Source organism: Barbatula barbatula, assembly GCF_947034865.1.
Source record: "Barbatula barbatula genome assembly, chromosome: 20".
NCBI classification, from domain to species: Eukaryota; Metazoa; Chordata; class Actinopteri; order Cypriniformes; family Nemacheilidae; genus Barbatula; species Barbatula barbatula.
The window spans coordinates 13,835,597-13,852,726 of record NC_136783.1 but is presented as its reverse complement, the minus strand read 5'-3'; the positions used below and the strand labels follow the sequence as shown (position 1 = coordinate 13,852,726).

Genomic DNA, 17,130 nt, shown 5'->3' with positions numbered 1-17,130 from the left:
ATACACTTGGTATGTTTGTATCTTTTTTGCATTTTAAGGACATAAAGATTATAAGATAATAGCATGACAAAGAGGCATTATAAAAAAAGACAAGTAAGTTAGTCTTCATTTGTTGTATTCTTTAGAGCTTTGGCCAAGCACAGCACTTACAGCTGTCATCAAGCTCTGTTCCTGCACCACAGTGTTCTGAGGAAGTATTTCCTCTTGCACAGTTGTAAAATTTGTTTGGGTAAACAGGGTGAAGTCCTTCTGGCTTTCCATTACACAAGCCAGTGGTGGTTCCGTTGGTTGTCTGACAGGGTTTGGAGGTGGTGGTTGGAGGCAGTTGAGAAAATTCTAAATATTTACATTAGTGTTGATGCAGTTTTATAGTTATTCTGTTCATATAATCAATAATAATTTAAAGTAAAAAATTATAAAATTTATCTTGAGAATCTAGCCTAGTTTACATTGTCACTGCTTCTGAAACTTTTCAGGTTAAGTACAAAATTGTGATAACACCCAGAAAGAAAGTCTCTGCAGATTATTTCTGAAAGCAAGATAAATAAATTACATTAGCTAGCAAGTTAAAAGTATGTCCAGTTACTTTTAGTTACCAGCAGAAGAACCGTTACTTGGCTAAACTTAAATGCGACAAAGTTACACAACCTAATCAACAAATCGTTTGTTTAAAAAAAGTTAATATACAATAAAATTCAACAAATTGTTTATACAAAACAATTATTATACAATAAAATGTTAATATAAATTAAAATAAATTGATAAAAATAGAAATAGTAGGCCTATATTGTTAGCCACAAGCCAGGCCATTAAATAAACACAGAAAGGAAATTCCATGCGTGCATCCTAGGAAATGGTCTGTAAAGCTTCTTAATAAATTGTATAATAAATATGAAGATCAAAGCCAGTACACTGTAAATGGAATTTTCATTGCATCTTGTCTACATGTTCAATACGGATAATCAATGAGCTTTTCATTAGTTAACTGTAATGCATAGGTTTGAAGCAGCAAGATCGTCCTCTGAAATTATGTGCATAAGAGAAATAATCTGATTAATAGAAAAACCTGCATCATAAATTGCTCCTAAAGCTATAAAACAACATAAACTTTTTGTTAAGCAAATATTTTAGGATGGTCAATGATAACACATCACTGAACTCGCTTATTTAGCTAAAAGAAAGACAGGTTAAACTGAAATCAGCTGAAAAGTTAAGAAAACCAAAAAAAGTTGGAGAAGATTAAAAAACACTGAAAGTCATGAAATTATGTTTGTATTCATGCAAAGCATAATAAACTACTATTACATATTTCAGATTCATTTATTATTTTACAAATATTGGACATTACATATTTACAAACAAACAACACAGAGTTGTACAAAAACATCTATCTCCAGTGACAAAAAAGTAGACAAAAATACATTTAGAAAGAAATAGTCTGTAAACCATTATTTTTGTTGTTAGAAAAGGGTTCCTGGAAAAATATCTGACACCTTAATAACGTTATAGTTTATTGACCCACTATCTATTTTCATCTGAAAATACATGCTCAATATTCACATGCCCTTTGTAAATGAAGACTGACATGTTCCTGTTTTTTGCTCTATTAGAATGAACTTGTCTCTCCTTTTCTAATAGACCTTTCTCAAAGAAAAATGTCTTTGAGCGTATACAAAGTACTTTTTTCTTTAGAAATAAAGAAAGGTCAAATTCTTTAAGAAACAATGTACAACCAACACTGAATAATAAATATTGCTTGTTTGATTGTTTTACCTGTTTAGTCTGATAAGGCAAACATTAATGAAATGTTCATTGAAAGTCCACTTAATTGGTGATATACAGCAATAAACCTTTGGTTTAATTCAAACACACATGAAACTATAACATAAAAGCAAAACTTCAGCCTTTAGGGTGGTTACAATTCAATTTGGTCACATATTGACATCGACGAATAAATAAAAATCTCTAAATAAAAATGTTTGACTTGAAAAAGTGGATGAATTTTACAGACAAACTCTCTTTGTCTTAATCCATAACGCAACAGATGATCCAAAGTGCAAATTATTAGAGTGGACACATCTTGTGCACTTGTGGTTTCACAGCACTGCGAGGTCATGGCAGGATTTGGAGCGGACCTTCAGGGCCATCTTCTTGTTGTTCTTTGCCACAAGCCGATCCAGGAAGCGTCTGGCCTTTTTTGTGATGCTCTCTTTTCGCTTGTAGATGGAACGCCGGTGTTCATTCATCTCTTTGCTGTCTCGCCTCAGTCGAATCTGCCTCACGATGCCCTCGAAGAGCTCGTGAACGTTGTGGTGGAGGGAGGCAGAGGTTTCGATGAACTTGCAGTCGAACACCACCGCGCAAGCCCGACCCTCTGCCATGGAAGATCAGCATTGTGTGAAACCTTTGCCTGACCCCACAACACTAGCTTTACATAACATCACTATGATGCATGTGTGTGAACGATAAGCATCACAGCTGTGCACTCACCTTCCACCGCCACCTCTCGAGAGCGTACTAAGTCACTTTTGTTTCCCACGAGGATGATGGGAATGTTTTCAGCTTGCCGGATTCGACGCAACTGGATTCGCAACTCTGAAGCGCTCTCAAAGCTGCTGCGGTCTGTGATGGAGTAAACAATGATGTAAGCGTTGCCCACCTGCATGCAGTAATCTTGCACCCACTTTTCATCTTCTTCCTAGAAAGTTCAAACAAGGGTTAAACACTGTAAGCGAGCTTACACGTGCATATGAAGAATGAATATCAGAAAAATACTCCTCCAAATTGTAACAGAATTAGTTATCTTTGTAAACTGTTCCAAACAAAGCCTATAGATGCCAGACAGACGTCACAGAGAGAAGTCGTCAATAGTGGTGTAATTAAGCCCCAGAGCGATCAGTGTACTTGGCTGCGTGGTTAACAGCAGGGGCCAGCCGTATGTTTCTCACTCACTACGGGCATCACTCGCTGTCAATGGAGTTTAGCCACTGGCACCGAGTGGCCATGTTTTTCCACAGCGGCATGCAAAAGGGCATTGCAGCCCTGCAGGTGGGACTTGTGACTGCAACTCTGAGTATAGACAGACTGGCAAAAACATGACCAAATGCCTTCACTTGTTTTACTTTTCAATGTTTACTAATAAGCCTATACTGCAATCTGCAGACTTACAGTACAAGGTGTGATATGTGATATCTCCATACCTGTTTTTCTGTTTCCCATGTGTCCATTACAACTAGTGTGGTCTCCTCCTCATCCACTGTAAGGGTTCTCTCATATGTGTCCTCTATAGAAACAAACAAAACATTTATCAGTCAGTTTGGACTGTGCATCTGAACCATAGTGAGGCTCAATACCCCTTAATTAGATTCTTGGTTTAGGGCCACATTTAGTCATTATTTACTCAAAATGGACTAAAGAATTGCAGAAAGCTATCTGCTATCTGGAATCTATCTGGTTATATGTCAACAATATTGTTAGTTAATGTTAGTTTAGCTTAGCTAATGCATTAACTATTGTTGACAAATTCAACCTTTTATTGTACAAAGTTTTACCATATTTTTTTATTAATAATTCATGTGATTCAGTTTTTTCAAAGCAAAATGTGTTACAGTCACGAATTATAACTTGTACTTCGCACTGATTCTAAACGCCAACATTCTAAATTCTCATTCACATTGATTCAACAAACTTGATTTCACACCCATCCAACAAATGTCCAAAATATACTTTTGACATCCAAAATAGGAAAAAGTATCTCAGCCCTTTCACAGCAGCATTGCCAAGAAAGAAAAGACAGAACAGTACAAATAATAATTATGCTGCCATTACTGTGTTTATCAGTAATGAGTTTGAACAGAGTTAAAAAGTATGATTTTATAATCGTTCATGTGAAAATTGAATGTAGAGCAGAACTGCAGAACCGTGTTTACTTCAAACTGATTATGTGTAGCCAGCTTGACAAGAAAGATAAAACACTTTGCTCTGGAGTAAAACAGGCCTTCATTTTTCCACTTTCTGTTACGTTTCACTTAAAGACAAACTTGACTATGACTTAAACAGGTGAACACACCATAAAGAATAACAGTGTCCTTAATCAACTTCAGTGCCTCTAAAACTTGTCACTTAACATCTAAATGTTAAAGTCAAAGCTAAAATATAATCCAGATATGGACTAAAAGCTTTCCTGGAACTTTAAGAGGCGTTCTGCCTGGGATCAATGCACATTTCAAAATGAAAAGTATTTCCTGTCTTCAGTCTTGAAAATTATTGTTTCATTTCATTTCTGAATAAGCAAGGAGATCACCTGCATAAAGAATGACCTCCTAGCAACAACTAAAAAAGTGCACAACTTACTTTGTCATGCAACTTAATGCATCGAGAGGCATGCAAAAACAAACTAGTTTGGATTTATTTATTTACTACTGGTTAGGAGTCAATAAACAGACATCAGCTTGTCAATTACATGATTATTTACAGCATGATGTTCTGCACAGGTCAAAGCCAAAACAGCCACGGGACTCAGGTCATAAGCCCTTACAGAAAAAAACAAGTAGGTCAACGGTTCTCCACTTACAGATGTAACAGGACAGTTTTCATGAAGGCATTTTGCATAATTAACATATTAGGAATCATTATAAAGACATTACAACAGTATTTAAATACAACATAGATGTGTACATATGTATATAGTGGAGTAAAGCTTTATTTTATCACCCCGATAAAGCTAATTAATGGTTCGAAAATGGAGATATTTGATGGTAGCATTCTGTGCTAGTATAAAGGATTGTCTCACACCATCAGAACACTAAAAGATGAAGTGGACTGGACAGATGGGACATCTAACACCATAGTGATGACTATAAGATCTGTTAGCAGCTCATTTACATATAGCAGCAAAATAATGTAGACATGATTCTACATTTACGGAATATAAATACAACACTGACAACCTCACAAAGCAGTGTATACACACATAAATGACTACAACACTCTAGACAACAGTAGGTACACAAATCAATGTACTGTATGTACTGTTTGCACTGACTGATGTATTGATCAATACTGCCATACAATTCATGTTTCAGAATCAATCATGTCACATGCCAATTTGGTTGCACAGTTTAGCCAAGGTTATATGAGGTTCTGGAATGCCATAAGATTTTACAGTAGAGAGGCAATACATAGCATCAATAACACAACATTAAGTTGCCAATTTGTAAAGATTTGATATGTGGATATCATATTTTTTCAATCATAAAACAATAATCCTAAAAAGCAATATTAACATTCACAGGAACTTAATACCTCCAATGTGCTTGTGAGCATCCTTCTCCTGTATTCCAGCGAAGATGTTGGCGAGGCTTGACTTTCCCACACCGTGATCCCCCAACAAAACCACACGATAAAGACAATCTGATCCAGAGCTGTCAGACTCCGAGTCTGAAGACCAGTTGGCCTGTGAGTGGAAGCTCTTGTCTCCAGGGTGGTATGAGGCTGACTGGGCGAGCGGAGGGTGGTACGGGTCAGATGAGGGGTCTCTATCTCCCCGGGTCGCCTGACGGGAAGAGGGGATGGGAGTACTTGCTCTTCTTCTTAGGGGTTCCTTCCGCTCTTTCTGTGTGTTGAGCGTCATCTTATATACATTTGTATGCCTATAACAAAAAGTGACATTGTTAGGGTTGACAAACTAACAGCTAATTTTGTCAGAATTAAAGGAATAGTTCACCCAAAAAATATTACTTACCCTCGTTTCTTCCAGAACACATAAGAATATATTCTAAACACTGTTAACCAAACAACATCGGATCCTATTGATATTCTTTTGTATGGACACAAAACCACAGAGACGTTTCTCAAAATATCTCTAGAAATAGTCACACAGGTGTGGAATGACATGTTGGTGAGCAAATGATGACAATATTTTTATTTTTGGGTGAACTTTCTCTTCAACCAGCACATAAAACTTGAGTCACTATTCATCACATGTACACGGCGCATCATGGCTAGACAAGTTGCCACTAGGGCAGTCTCTTAACTCAAATGTGTACAAATGTGTGTTTTGTCTAGCAGTCGTTTTGTTAGTAGGGTAATATTCAAATCTCAATAGAAAATTGTTGAAATTGTTTCATTCTTGCTGCTTCTTGACTGATTTTAATGCTTCTAAAAGTAATCAAATATCATGTTATGAAACATGACAGTGAATAATGAAGTGGAATAAATGTAAAATTGTAGTAAAAATGACAACAGAGAAATAGTTACTTAAGTACATGCATGCATTTGAATGAAAATACAACTTAGCAACTTAACAAATTAGACAGATTGCAACAAAAACACGTTTGCAATGTACTCACAACCATGCCCGTCAACGACTGCTTTCCACTTATAGCAGCTTATTCTCTCCAATGTACCGATCACATCAAGCAACAGTGTACAGTGAACCCTAGGAATCAATCAGTTAGGGCGCAGTACAGGTTGATGTACAGACCGTGCAGAAACGCTACACCGCAGGAGTCATAGCAACAGCCTACTGACTTCCACAACGCATTTAAATATTCACGAGCAAGGATTTCTCTCATCTCGCGCGCTGTCACAAACTCGCGCTCCGGACGCCGTACATCGTGCGCACGGACACGCAGTCGTGCGCTTCTATCGCTGAGTTCAGATCTCGTCTACTCACCTTTATCTCCACAGAGGGGCTTATCAATCCATCTCTACACTTCCTCAGCCCTCTGATCTCATTCGGTGAGAAGTTGCATGTGTCTTTGTCATCAAACACAGGGGGACTCCCGTCGCCAGCTCAGCCTCAGTGCGCGGTGAAACGTGCCCTATGATTACATGACGCACATAATCCATAAACACCGTTCAACGAACGGGCCCCTAGTTGTAAATCTCGTGGGTCTTCGGTGAGCGTCTTTCAACATCATCCAGGGCCACGAAAAGTTGTCTCTTGTTTTTCACCGTCCCACTCCAACAACATGACGTAGATCTTCTGTCATTTCCTGCTTAAACTGAGCTTGAGCGTCATATCTTATCAGACGCTTCTCATAAATCACGTTTCCTTGATGTTAAACTTGTGTTGAACGAGTATTGTTTTAAATGCTTCACCGGAAAGTCACGCAAACCACAAGAGACTTCTGATCCAGTACTTGGTTCGCGGTTTTGTTTATTTTTTGTTCAGGGAGAAACTTCCAAAGTTTTTTCTTTGCTTTGTGCTTACGCATTTTTTCTAACGAACGCTGTGATTTTATTGAATCCATTATTTAATTTGATCCAGATTTGTTTTCATTTCTAAAATTGAAATAAGATTTATTTATTGAAGAAATTGTATTCCAGTACTGAATATGCAAGGCAATAAAGATCAAGAATTCATTCAACAAAGAAATAGAGTAAATAAGCTTTATTTCCTGCCTTGATCTTGCAGTTTTGGCAGGATTTTTTAATTCTCTGAGGCTTTTCTGAATCTTTTCCAAAGGAAACAACAAAAGTAATCAAACCAGTCGCCAGTACACTGGGGTGCTGAAATCCATAAGTGTTTACAGAGAAAAGCCTCGTTCCCACACATTGGTCAATTACATCAATGTCACCAAACTTCTGCTTTCAAGTTTTACAAAAAAGGCTCAGAAATGCTCCATTTACAGAATAAACAGAGTCATATATAGTCATGAAATGAAACACGAATACTAACACGTTCAGGTTTCATTAATTGTAATGAAACTTGCTTCTTGACTGGTCTCAGAAACTACATGGGAAGATAAGCCCACAACACACATCCGCTGAAAATTTAAGGCAACGCTTGCAGTCACGTGAACAAAAACTAAATATTACACCTACTGTAACACAGTATGTCTGAGATAAAACCAGAAAAAGTCATAGATGTTTTAAACATAATAGGTCTTCTTGAAAAGGAGCATTCTATTAATCTTTACCAAATGAAATAGTTACTGTACATGTGCAGGCTGTATTGAATAATTGACAAGGCGATGCAATTTTCTTAAAATGCAGACACATCAATAGATTATGGCAAATACAGTAAAACATACTGGACACAAAGACAAATAAAGCAAATGTTCTTTGTCTCTGCAGAATATGATTTAATGAAGTGGCTTCCTTAATTTTTCTCTCTAATATACAGCAGCTCAAGTCAAGACTCAAAAAGGTAATGCCGTCAGCACAGGTTTATATGGGGAGTAAATCCTCTCGTGGTATACTGAGATGGACATCCATATCTGGAGTACACCTAAAGTAAGACAACAGAGTGACAGTGACAGTATACAGTTATTATAACACCTTTGGAAAAATAATGTAACTATGGTGTTCATGCCATAATAATTTAGCTTGTTTACACAGCCTAATAAGACATCCCAAAAGTCCTGATTCTTGATTCCAAAAGTTTATGTGTGGCACTACACAGAATTGCAAAATGGTAACTATTTCCTGACAAGGTTTGAACACATCCTCTGTCTGGCATACTGTAGGTGAGACAAACAGATATATTCTTGACCCCAACCTCAATGTTGTTATGTTTAGCCCAGTCCGGCCGCTTGAACAACAGATCCCTTTGGTGACCGCAAGTGGTGCAGAAGCTACACACTGTATAATGTTTAAACATAGTATTCAGAAATTAAGTGACAAACATCACACACAGTGCCAGGACAAGATTTAAGACCTCTTCAGGTCATCAGCTCTCAGGTTCCCTCAGATTAAAATTTTGCACAACCAACCTCCAAACTGCTTGTTCCCAAAATACACATTCAATGCGGTGACTTCATAACTACGCATCAATGGCGTAATGCATTAAGATACAAAATAAACAATTAAGCTAGGAATAAACAACATGACAGTTGTTTGCCTGCACGAGACAGAAGGGCTGCATCCCATTGTGAAAAAGGAAAAAAACCTGCCAGTTATGTTTTTTACCTAAAAGTACCCTAAAGGGGTGTCCACACACAGTCTCACAGCTGTGGTTATAGGATGTCTGTAAATCAGGACTTCTTATGAAACATCTGCCCTTAAAAATGTCCGCCAAAGACAGAGACAGTTTGTTTTAAACAGAAAACATGAGAACTTTCTCTGCTGTGGCTCTGGACATCTGCAGATACTAAAGTCAAGTCTCTGTCACGAGCAGAGCAGGAAATCCCAGATCTGTTTATAATTATCTCCATTTAATGGAAACCTTTATAATTTGGAGCTCAGTGTGACATGATATGTAAAAAACGCTAAGCGTTCTTGTTTGTTTTCCACATTCTTTGTCCCATAGGCCAGAACACTCAAGGACCAAAGGTTCAAATGAATACATCTTAACTGTGACAGAACAAAGTTCCCAAGGGTGAAGAGAGTTTGTGCGTGCATTTACTTGCCACTTTTGCGGTCTGGAATAATGTGTCTGATTATTTTGGAGATATGACTGATTGTCATTGAGAGGAAAATGTCAGACTGTTTTGGAACAGACTGTTGGGAAATGTGAAACCTTCATTAACCTTTAATGGACGCCGGGGATTCCATGAATGCACAGCATTCTCTTGTTCTTCATTTATCTTTAAGATGGCCTTTGGAGTATTTTCCAAAACTGTGTAATATAACACGATCTCCAGCCGCCTAATACTTTTTCCAAACCATGTCTTTGTTTGAAAGTAGAGGGTTCTTTGTCCTCTACCTTACATTGGAGCTCAACGTGAAGACACACCTTTGGATCAGAATTTCTACTTGGGCTGAATGGAGACACTTCTGGCTTTGCAAACTTGATTTTGTGGATTTTGTTCCAAAATGCATCACAACAGAATTCATAACTCGCACTGCATTCTTAATATTGCCACAAGGAGCATACATTAGTGTAAACGGTTCAATTATACATTGAATTTCATGTTTTTTAAGTAAGAGTCAGTTGTTTATTGTAAATCACCTGAATAATTCATGAGCAATAAGTCATTTTTTGCTGCCCTAATTTTGAAAGGACAATCAAATTGGCTTTACAAGTTATTTCAACTTACTATTTTAACAGGATGGTTCACCTAAATGAAAATCCTGTCAGCTTTTACTCATCCTGTTGTCATTTTCAACCTGTATGACTTTCTTTCATCTGCAGAACACACAAGTAGAGATTTTGAAAAATGTCGGTAACAGAAAACCATTGGACCCCCTTGACTTGCATTGGTTTTAATACAATAGAAGTCAATGGGAACCAACGGTGTTCAGTTACCATATTTTTATAAATATCTTCTTTTGCAGAACAAAGAAAATCACACAGGTTTAAAATGACAACAGGGTGAGTAAATGTTGACAGGATTTTCATTTAGGTGGTGAACCATTGCTTTAATATTTTACATTACTACACATCAAAATTGGTTTAGAACTTTACATTAGTTCTAAGTTATAGCAACAAAATTTAATTTTATAATAATTTAGAGTGTTTATATTTTATAGATTTACATAACCCTATATATCATTACTGGAGGTTGCCCAAACACTCAACTATCTTTCTGTCCTAACCCAAATAGAACTGTCACATGCTGTGTTCTTATCTCATTGTTTGGGAACGCCTATATAGAAGAAGGCTCTTGAAAGTGAAGTTTTCAAAGTGTTGCTGTTCTATATCTGTTTATCAGAAGAGTTACGGTCCTATTAACCTTCATATAAGTGGCCAGCTTTTTTGAGAACTTTTTTTCAACTCTGATTGTTCCAAAACGCATACTGTAAATGCATATACCAGAGATCTTGGCAGGGTTTTGGGATTAATCGAGGACATCTCTGTTCCGTGTGATAAAATGCTGTTTGCTTCAATAACAGATGTCATCATGCACCTACTTATCTGATTTGAGGAAAACATCTGAAAAGATCTCTCTCCTGATGTTTGGTCTTGATAGTTGCAGTTCACGAATACTCTTCATGAGCTCTTTGTTCCTCTGCTCCAGATGAATTATTTCCTTTTAAAAGAACATCGATTTTTTACAGTTGATCAAACAGTTATAATTCTTTCTTAAAAATATTATACTATGCATGTGTTACTATTCCTTAACTCAGAAACAATGTAAACAAGCAATTACTATAACAATTCTATCACCTGTCTGTGCATATGGATCTCTTCCCTCATCCTGTGGTTTTGTGAGGCCATCAGTTTGACAACAGGAGGGACATGACATGCATGCTTCTGAAAATTAAACCACAAAGACATTTTCTAGAGATCCTAAAACATCAAATAAATGTAAAATAAGAGTTTCAAACAGTAATGGCTCTTCACCTCAACAAAAGCAGACAGAACTCCCTGTTCTTTTTCTTGGCGACGTCTCTTTAAATTGACCATTTCTTTCTCAAACACCAAACTCACATCTTCCTTCTCATTCTAAGAATATAAAAAAAGAAAACAATAAACATTATTAATAACTATATTTATTTAATAGAGGATTTTCAAAAGTACCTGATTTGTATTGATTTTGCTTATTTTATATTTATTAAATGTAAACTTTCAAACAGCACTTTGTCCTGTCAATATATACCTGCTGCACATCCCTCAGTCTTTTCAGCTGTCTCTCCATGTCTGCAATCTGCAGGGCCTTGACTGGGAACTTCATATCTTTGTATGTCTTCAGACTGTGCAGTTGCTTTTGAGCCGTCATCACTTTTCCTTTCACTGTATCCAGCTGCCCCTGCAAACCTGTGCTCACAAAAGATACCCGACTACTCGCAATGGTTTGGTGCTGTTTGTTTTTGCACAACAATTAATGACCACTGAGTGGCAGCAGATGTGCACTGTATTGAAACAAGTCCTCCCTGCTGGAAAGATACGTGTATTGAGGCTTGCTGGTTACTCTAGTTAAAAAAGCTTGCAGGGGCAACAGAATACAAACAAAAACATACACTGGGTGACATGTAATTTTTTTTCTTAGCAGGGATCATCAAATTATTTTGATGTAATATATTACAATTCAATTCAATTTTATTTATATAGAATTGAATTACAGTATGGTAAACTAACCAATGAGACGTGTATGTGATGTTTCATTTGCATCTGTCAGCTCCGCTTTGATACTTCTAATTTGACTGTCACTCCATCGCTTCAACACTACCGTTGATCTCTAGATGGAAGGGGTAGAAACGATTAGTCTATAACCTAGGGGAAAAAATGCTTGCAATTGAACACAAAGTATTTAAACTTAACAAAATCAAAAAATTTATTTCCACATTTAAACAGAAAAAATAAAGAGATAGACTTTTATACTTCTTGCTCACCCTCGTTTGTTCTTGCTTGTTAAGCAGATCTTTATCTCTAGAGAGCGAGTTTCGGTCTGTATCCATAATGCTCCTGGCTATCTGTTGGTTCATCTCTTGAAGTTGCTCACAGTGCTCCTGCAGATCTTTTATAGCCTCTCTTCTGGACATGATGAGTAACTACAATACAGTAGAATGGATTTCATGACATACATGCAGTACATAAGAAAAGCAAACATCTGCTTTCTTGTGGTACGCACCATTAATGTTTTAATATTTTTGGTTGTGGAAACTTGATCTTGCATCCTTGTTTCAGTTCCATTGCAGATAGTGCTTTGTTTGGGTTTTCCTGTGCATACAATTTAAATGAAAAAAAACCCCAATCCATTAAGCAGACTGTTAATCGTTATTGTAACGCTTAGCTTATAGTTATATCTTACCTGATGTACCTGTCTTATGTTGTCTGGTTACGAAAGTCTCTTTGTTATTCTGTCTTGCTAGTATTGGTTTGTGAGGAGCTGCCCAGAGCAGATGAGGTTCAGTAGTTCGCTGCCATTTGCTGTAATCCTAAAAACATATATGTAACACTTGTAATACTTATACAAACAGTGACCTTCAACAGGAAAGTAAATGTAGTATAGTTTACTTTTTCAAAACTTCTATAAAATATTGTGCCACAAACATTATTTTTCGTTTTAGTTGTAATAAAATTAACTGGTTATATGGGTAAACAATTCAATCATAAAAAGAATCATACCACCGGAGTTAAGTTGCTTGCACGTAATCTCAAGTTCAGTGTCATGATATCGTACTTTTAGCTGGTTGAAACAAGAAAGTTTCCATGAGTTTGCCATGGCAACCGCAGGTCCATGACCGCATACAATATGTCTGCCTCCATCTAGTGGACATGTTGAGCGCATGCGTTTTGCGATACATTTACTGTTTAAACTTCCTGATTTTTTTACCTTCCAAAACAGTGAAAAAATTACTCTATTAGAGTCAATAAACGTTTATTGTTGTATTGTTTATTGATGCATTTTCAGCTCAGATTATTTGTCATACTGAAAAGCAAGTTAATTGAATCACAATGTACAAAACGAACAGAAAAAATGTAAGACAGGTTCATAAATAGCATCATGAAATGATATAAATATCTTACATTATCAACTAAAAAAATCAACATTAAGATTTATATTAATTTGCATGATAAATTCAAAAAGCTGTGAATCAAGCAAAGTTTCCCCAAATAATTTATATCATACCGTTATTGTAAATAAACCGAATACCTTCCACTACACAAAAAAAATCAAACGTAATAAATGTTTTACATACACACATATTGAACAGCCCAGTGTATTTTAAATGTTTGTTGAACCAAATACAGAAATATCCTAGATCTCTTCCATGGAGTAAAAGATCATACAGAAAACAGATGTTTTGTACAGTCGTCTATAATAAAAAAGGTAATCATGTTAGCTGCAGGTTTTTCTGGAAGAAGGTTTGTATTGGCACAAAAAGCATCGGTGACATCATACAGTGTTGTTGTTGTTGTTCATGTCCATGCGACTGATCAACTCGGTGACAAGCGTTTGCAGAATCTCTGAGCGCATTTTGCTCACTTCAAGCACGGCTTCATGATTGACAGTCTCGTTGTCCTCATAGCTTTTCACAACTTTGTTAGTGATGAGAGAAAGGCCGAAGACTTTCATTCCACAATGACTGGCAACCAACACTTCTGGAGCAGTGCTCATACCTTTAAAGGCAAATATTGTTTTAATGAATAATGTGATGCATCTGGCTATCAACCAATATGACTTCCTTCTTAAAATTGGACCAAATAAACATGACCAAATAATGTAAATATAATGTAAAATTCAATTGATTGACAATATCCTGATGATATGATAATTAAATTGAATAAATGAGACATGTTTCTTACCCACTGCATCCACCCCCAGTCTGTGTAAAAGGCGGGCTTCGGCTATACTCTCAAAGTTGGGCCCTCCCACCATGCAGTACACACCCTCCCGGACATACTGAGAGACGCCCATGGTCTTACAGATGTCAAATGCCATCTTCTGCAAGCCTTTGTCGTACACCCCAGACATGGGTGGAAATCGTGGACCAAACCTTGGAAACACAAACAAACGATTACAATCCTTGTACTAATCTAAAAATGAATGAAAAGTTTCAATACTGCCTTGATATCAAACAAATAGGCTTTCTCAACTCACATCAGTCTTTTCACAAACAGATACTCACTTATCATCATTCGGTCCATTGAGTGGGTTCAATCCAGCTAGTCCAGGGAAGTTGATGTGGTCACGGATGATCATGAGATCACCACAGCTGTAACTGTCCGCTAATGATCCAGCAGCATTAGTCACAATGAGGGTTTCAACGCCCAGAAGTTTGAAAACTCGTACTGGAAAAGTGACCTGAGAAACAAACAGATTTTATACAGTATGTGTTGAATACTGTGTATCAAAATCCATTTTCACTTACAGTACATCATCACTAATCATCATAAGCTTGCTGCTGTACTATAACCCATATTAATCTAACCCTGTGTTATGCAAACCATACAAAAGTTTCATTGAATGCTCATTCGTGCTTTGGCATACAGCATGTGATTCAGATCAGCATGATCGGCTTGGTTCAAATGAAATGGCATTAAAACGGAAAAAGGAATCTGCCAGCTCTATCTTTATTTTGGAATGAAGCAGATGACACGGCCTGATTAGAGTGTGGTTTTGTACTGCAATGTCATACTGTATTGACTATTTGTAACCCAACATGACTTGACTTATCAAAGTGGACTACTGTCAAAAAGAATCATTCATAGTTTCGTTGTTTAACATTTGGTTTTAAAAAAAGGCAAACCTTGCTTAGTGAGTGTCCTTCATACATGTGAAATCGTCCCTGCATGCACACACAGGTCTTCCCTTTAAGCTGCCCGAAAACCAAACGTCCAGCGTGGCCTTTTACTGATTGCATAAACAACAGAAATTGTAAGACCTCTTAATGTTCCAAAAGGAGGAAATTAATGTATGGTTTGCGCTGTCTCACCGGTGCTTTGAGGAAAGTTGGGGATGTCTGAATATTTGAAGAAGTCTTGGCACTTGAGGGCATCTGCCAGCAGACCCAGTCCAGAGCCACAGATGATGGCCACTTTAGGTCTGTGTTGTGTATGGGAGAGCAGCCAGTCTGCTGTTTTCTGGTAGTCCTCGTGGCTGGAGATGACAAAGAACTGAACACTCACTCACTGTCTATATTCACTTAAAAATGAGAGAGCATTTATCCAATTTTAGCCAACAGTGACTGCATGTTTGCAAGTAAGACCAGGGTTGAAGCAAAGAAAAGATGAAAGAACCTAAACCTAAAGATGAATAAACTAATGAACAGAGTTACGATGTGAAAAAGTTGACCGTTTTGGGTTAGTCAGATGAGTGCAGAACGGGCGTGTCTTCATGTGTTTCATCATGGTTGGGATGTACTGCACAGGTTGGGCGGAGTGCTAATTCCACCAGAGAGGAACAGTAAGTTTTGTGGATAAGAAATTGCTCATGTAGAGATCATACAATGGCAAGAGAGGACTTAAAGGGATAGTTCACCCAAAAATAAAAATATTGCATTATTTATTCACCCCTTAATGTATTTTCAAACCTGTTTGAATGACTTTCTTTGGCAGAACACAGGATGTTGGTAACCAAACAACATTGGCCTCTATTGACTATGGTAAACAAAACCTTTTTGTTCTAGAGAAAAGAGTCATATACAGATTTTAAAAGACATAATAAGACATAATTTTAATTTAATGAGGTGAACTATTGCATTAAAGATGAGTGAGATAAGAGGGAACTATTAAATTGAATGCATGAATTATTCAAAAACGTACTGTTAGACGATACAGATTATCTGCGGCACACTGTGGTTCTAAACATAATAGTACGTTTTGAAATACAGCTGCAGTACCCAACTGTTGCATTGTTAACTGAATTCAGTATATATATATTCAGATGTATATAAAACCCTGTGGTTGTGTTGGTACAATTGGTTTTGTCATTCTGTCAAATTAAACGGATTACAATAAAACACTTTTAACTGCTGTATAAAATAGAATGGAAGTTTTAACCATGATTACAATTTCTTGCCTTAACAAATCAGTTTTCAACCTTTCCTAAAATAAGAAAATGTAACTTACCAGATCTGATCCTTATGCATGTTGTTCTGAGATCGTCCTGGAGAAAGTTTTAAACTGAAGACGTGATCCTGAACATAAGCAGCTTGTGGATGACAGAGCAGCTCTGTCCTGCTGCTTTATGTGTACCGAATGTCTGACATCACTAACACACACAAACCTTCTGATTGGTTACAACTCAGTGTTACAGTTTGTCTTGCCAAATCAAACTCCTTGTAATTTGAATGTTTGTCACAGGTTAAATATCAGAGAGGGAAATTTAACTTTCAACGTGATTTGGAGCAAGTACGCTTTTATGGATTTTTTTACATGCTTCAGACAAGGCTGCAAAGTTTAATCTCATTAGTTGTGACATTTTATGACTTTATGGTTCTCATATGCCAGTAATAATAAAAAAGTTGCTAATTATAGCAACAACATCAAACAAAACAAATTCTCTGGAATTTCTGAAACTGCCTTCCTTTTATGCATTTTTTTGAGCAGTACCAAATAAAAATAGTGGTTTATATCGGTTTGAAAGAGAACAGATTTTCACAACTGTTTTGATCAGTCTAATCCAGCATGTCCTGTCTCATATAATAGATCATTTGATTTAACAATAGATGGAAGATTAAAGAGTTTATGCATCAAATTTTAATCAACTTTTTGACACATTTGGTCTCGCTTTAAGCTGTTTAAACACATAATGTAGTCTTGTCTTATAAAGCATGTAGTAGTAGATCAGACTT

At 36.8% G+C, this 17,130-nt stretch overlaps 3 protein-coding genes across 4 annotated transcripts; all 3 read right to left on the bottom strand.

Annotated features, from left to right (window-relative positions):
• Nucleotides 1-1,304: 1,304 nt before the first annotated feature.
• Nucleotides 1,305-7,004, bottom strand: rem1 (RAS (RAD and GEM)-like GTP-binding 1). 2 transcript variants are annotated; one of them, XM_079483340.1, is made up of 5 exons: nt 6,677-7,004; nt 5,305-5,651; nt 3,201-3,283; nt 2,491-2,698; nt 1,305-2,374 (listed from the first exon to the last, which is right to left on the bottom strand). In XM_079483340.1, exons 2-5 carry the CDS (start codon nt 5,630-5,632, stop codon nt 2,097-2,099), a joined length of 897 nt encoding a protein of 298 aa, XP_079339466.1. In that variant the 5' UTR covers nt 5,633-5,651; nt 6,677-7,004; the 3' UTR covers nt 1,305-2,096. The 2 variants fall into 2 exon arrangements, with proteins under 2 accessions (XP_079339466.1, XP_079339467.1); XM_079483341.1 differs by lacking the exon at nt 6,677-7,004 and adding an exon at nt 6,351-6,670.
• Nucleotides 7,005-7,381: 377 nt separating this feature from the next.
• On the bottom strand, nt 7,382-12,372 carry LOC306909771 (uncharacterized protein C20orf96-like; the record flags this gene model as incomplete). Its single annotated transcript, XM_079483803.1, has 7 exons — nt 7,382-8,236; nt 10,801-10,919; nt 11,057-11,143; nt 11,234-11,335; nt 11,490-11,647; nt 11,969-12,068; nt 12,223-12,372. 7 exons carry the CDS (start codon nt 12,370-12,372, stop codon nt 8,176-8,178), a joined length of 777 nt encoding a protein of 258 aa, XP_079339929.1. The 3' UTR covers nt 7,382-8,175.
• Nucleotides 12,373-13,196: 824 nt separating this feature from the next.
• pnp4a (purine nucleoside phosphorylase 4a) lies at nt 13,197-16,619 on the bottom strand. The gene is made up of 6 exons (XM_079482731.1): nt 16,406-16,619; nt 15,271-15,434; nt 15,085-15,188; nt 14,464-14,639; nt 14,141-14,331; nt 13,197-13,954 (listed from the first exon to the last, which is right to left on the bottom strand). Exons 1-6 carry the CDS (start codon nt 16,423-16,425, stop codon nt 13,731-13,733), a joined length of 879 nt encoding a protein of 292 aa, XP_079338857.1. The 5' UTR covers nt 16,426-16,619; the 3' UTR covers nt 13,197-13,730.
• Nucleotides 16,620-17,130: the final 511 nt, after the last annotated feature.

Bases quoted from the DNA above. Each gene is read 5' to 3' on its own strand.
- rem1 (XM_079483340.1), bottom strand. From the start codon at position 5,632: ATGACGCTCAACACACAGAAAGAGCGGAAGGAACCCCTAAGAAGAAGA. The intron at 3,284-5,304 runs GTATTAAGTTCC...TTGTTTCTATAG, and splicing joins TGCTCACAAGCACATTGGAG to AGGACACATATGAGAGAACC. The intron at 2,375-2,490 runs GTGAGTGCACAG...CTTCCATGGCAG, and splicing joins TCGAGAGGTGGCGGTGGAAG to AGGGTCGGGCTTGCGCGGTG.
- pnp4a (XM_079482731.1), bottom strand. From the start codon at position 16,425: ATGCATAAGGATCAGATCTG. The intron at 15,435-16,405 runs GTAAGTTACATT...TGTCATCTCCAG, and splicing joins ATGCATAAGGATCAGATCTG to CCACGAGGACTACCAGAAAA. The intron at 14,332-14,463 runs GTGAGTATCTGT...TGTGTTTCCAAG, and splicing joins AATGGACCGAATGATGATAA to GTTTGGTCCACGATTTCCAC.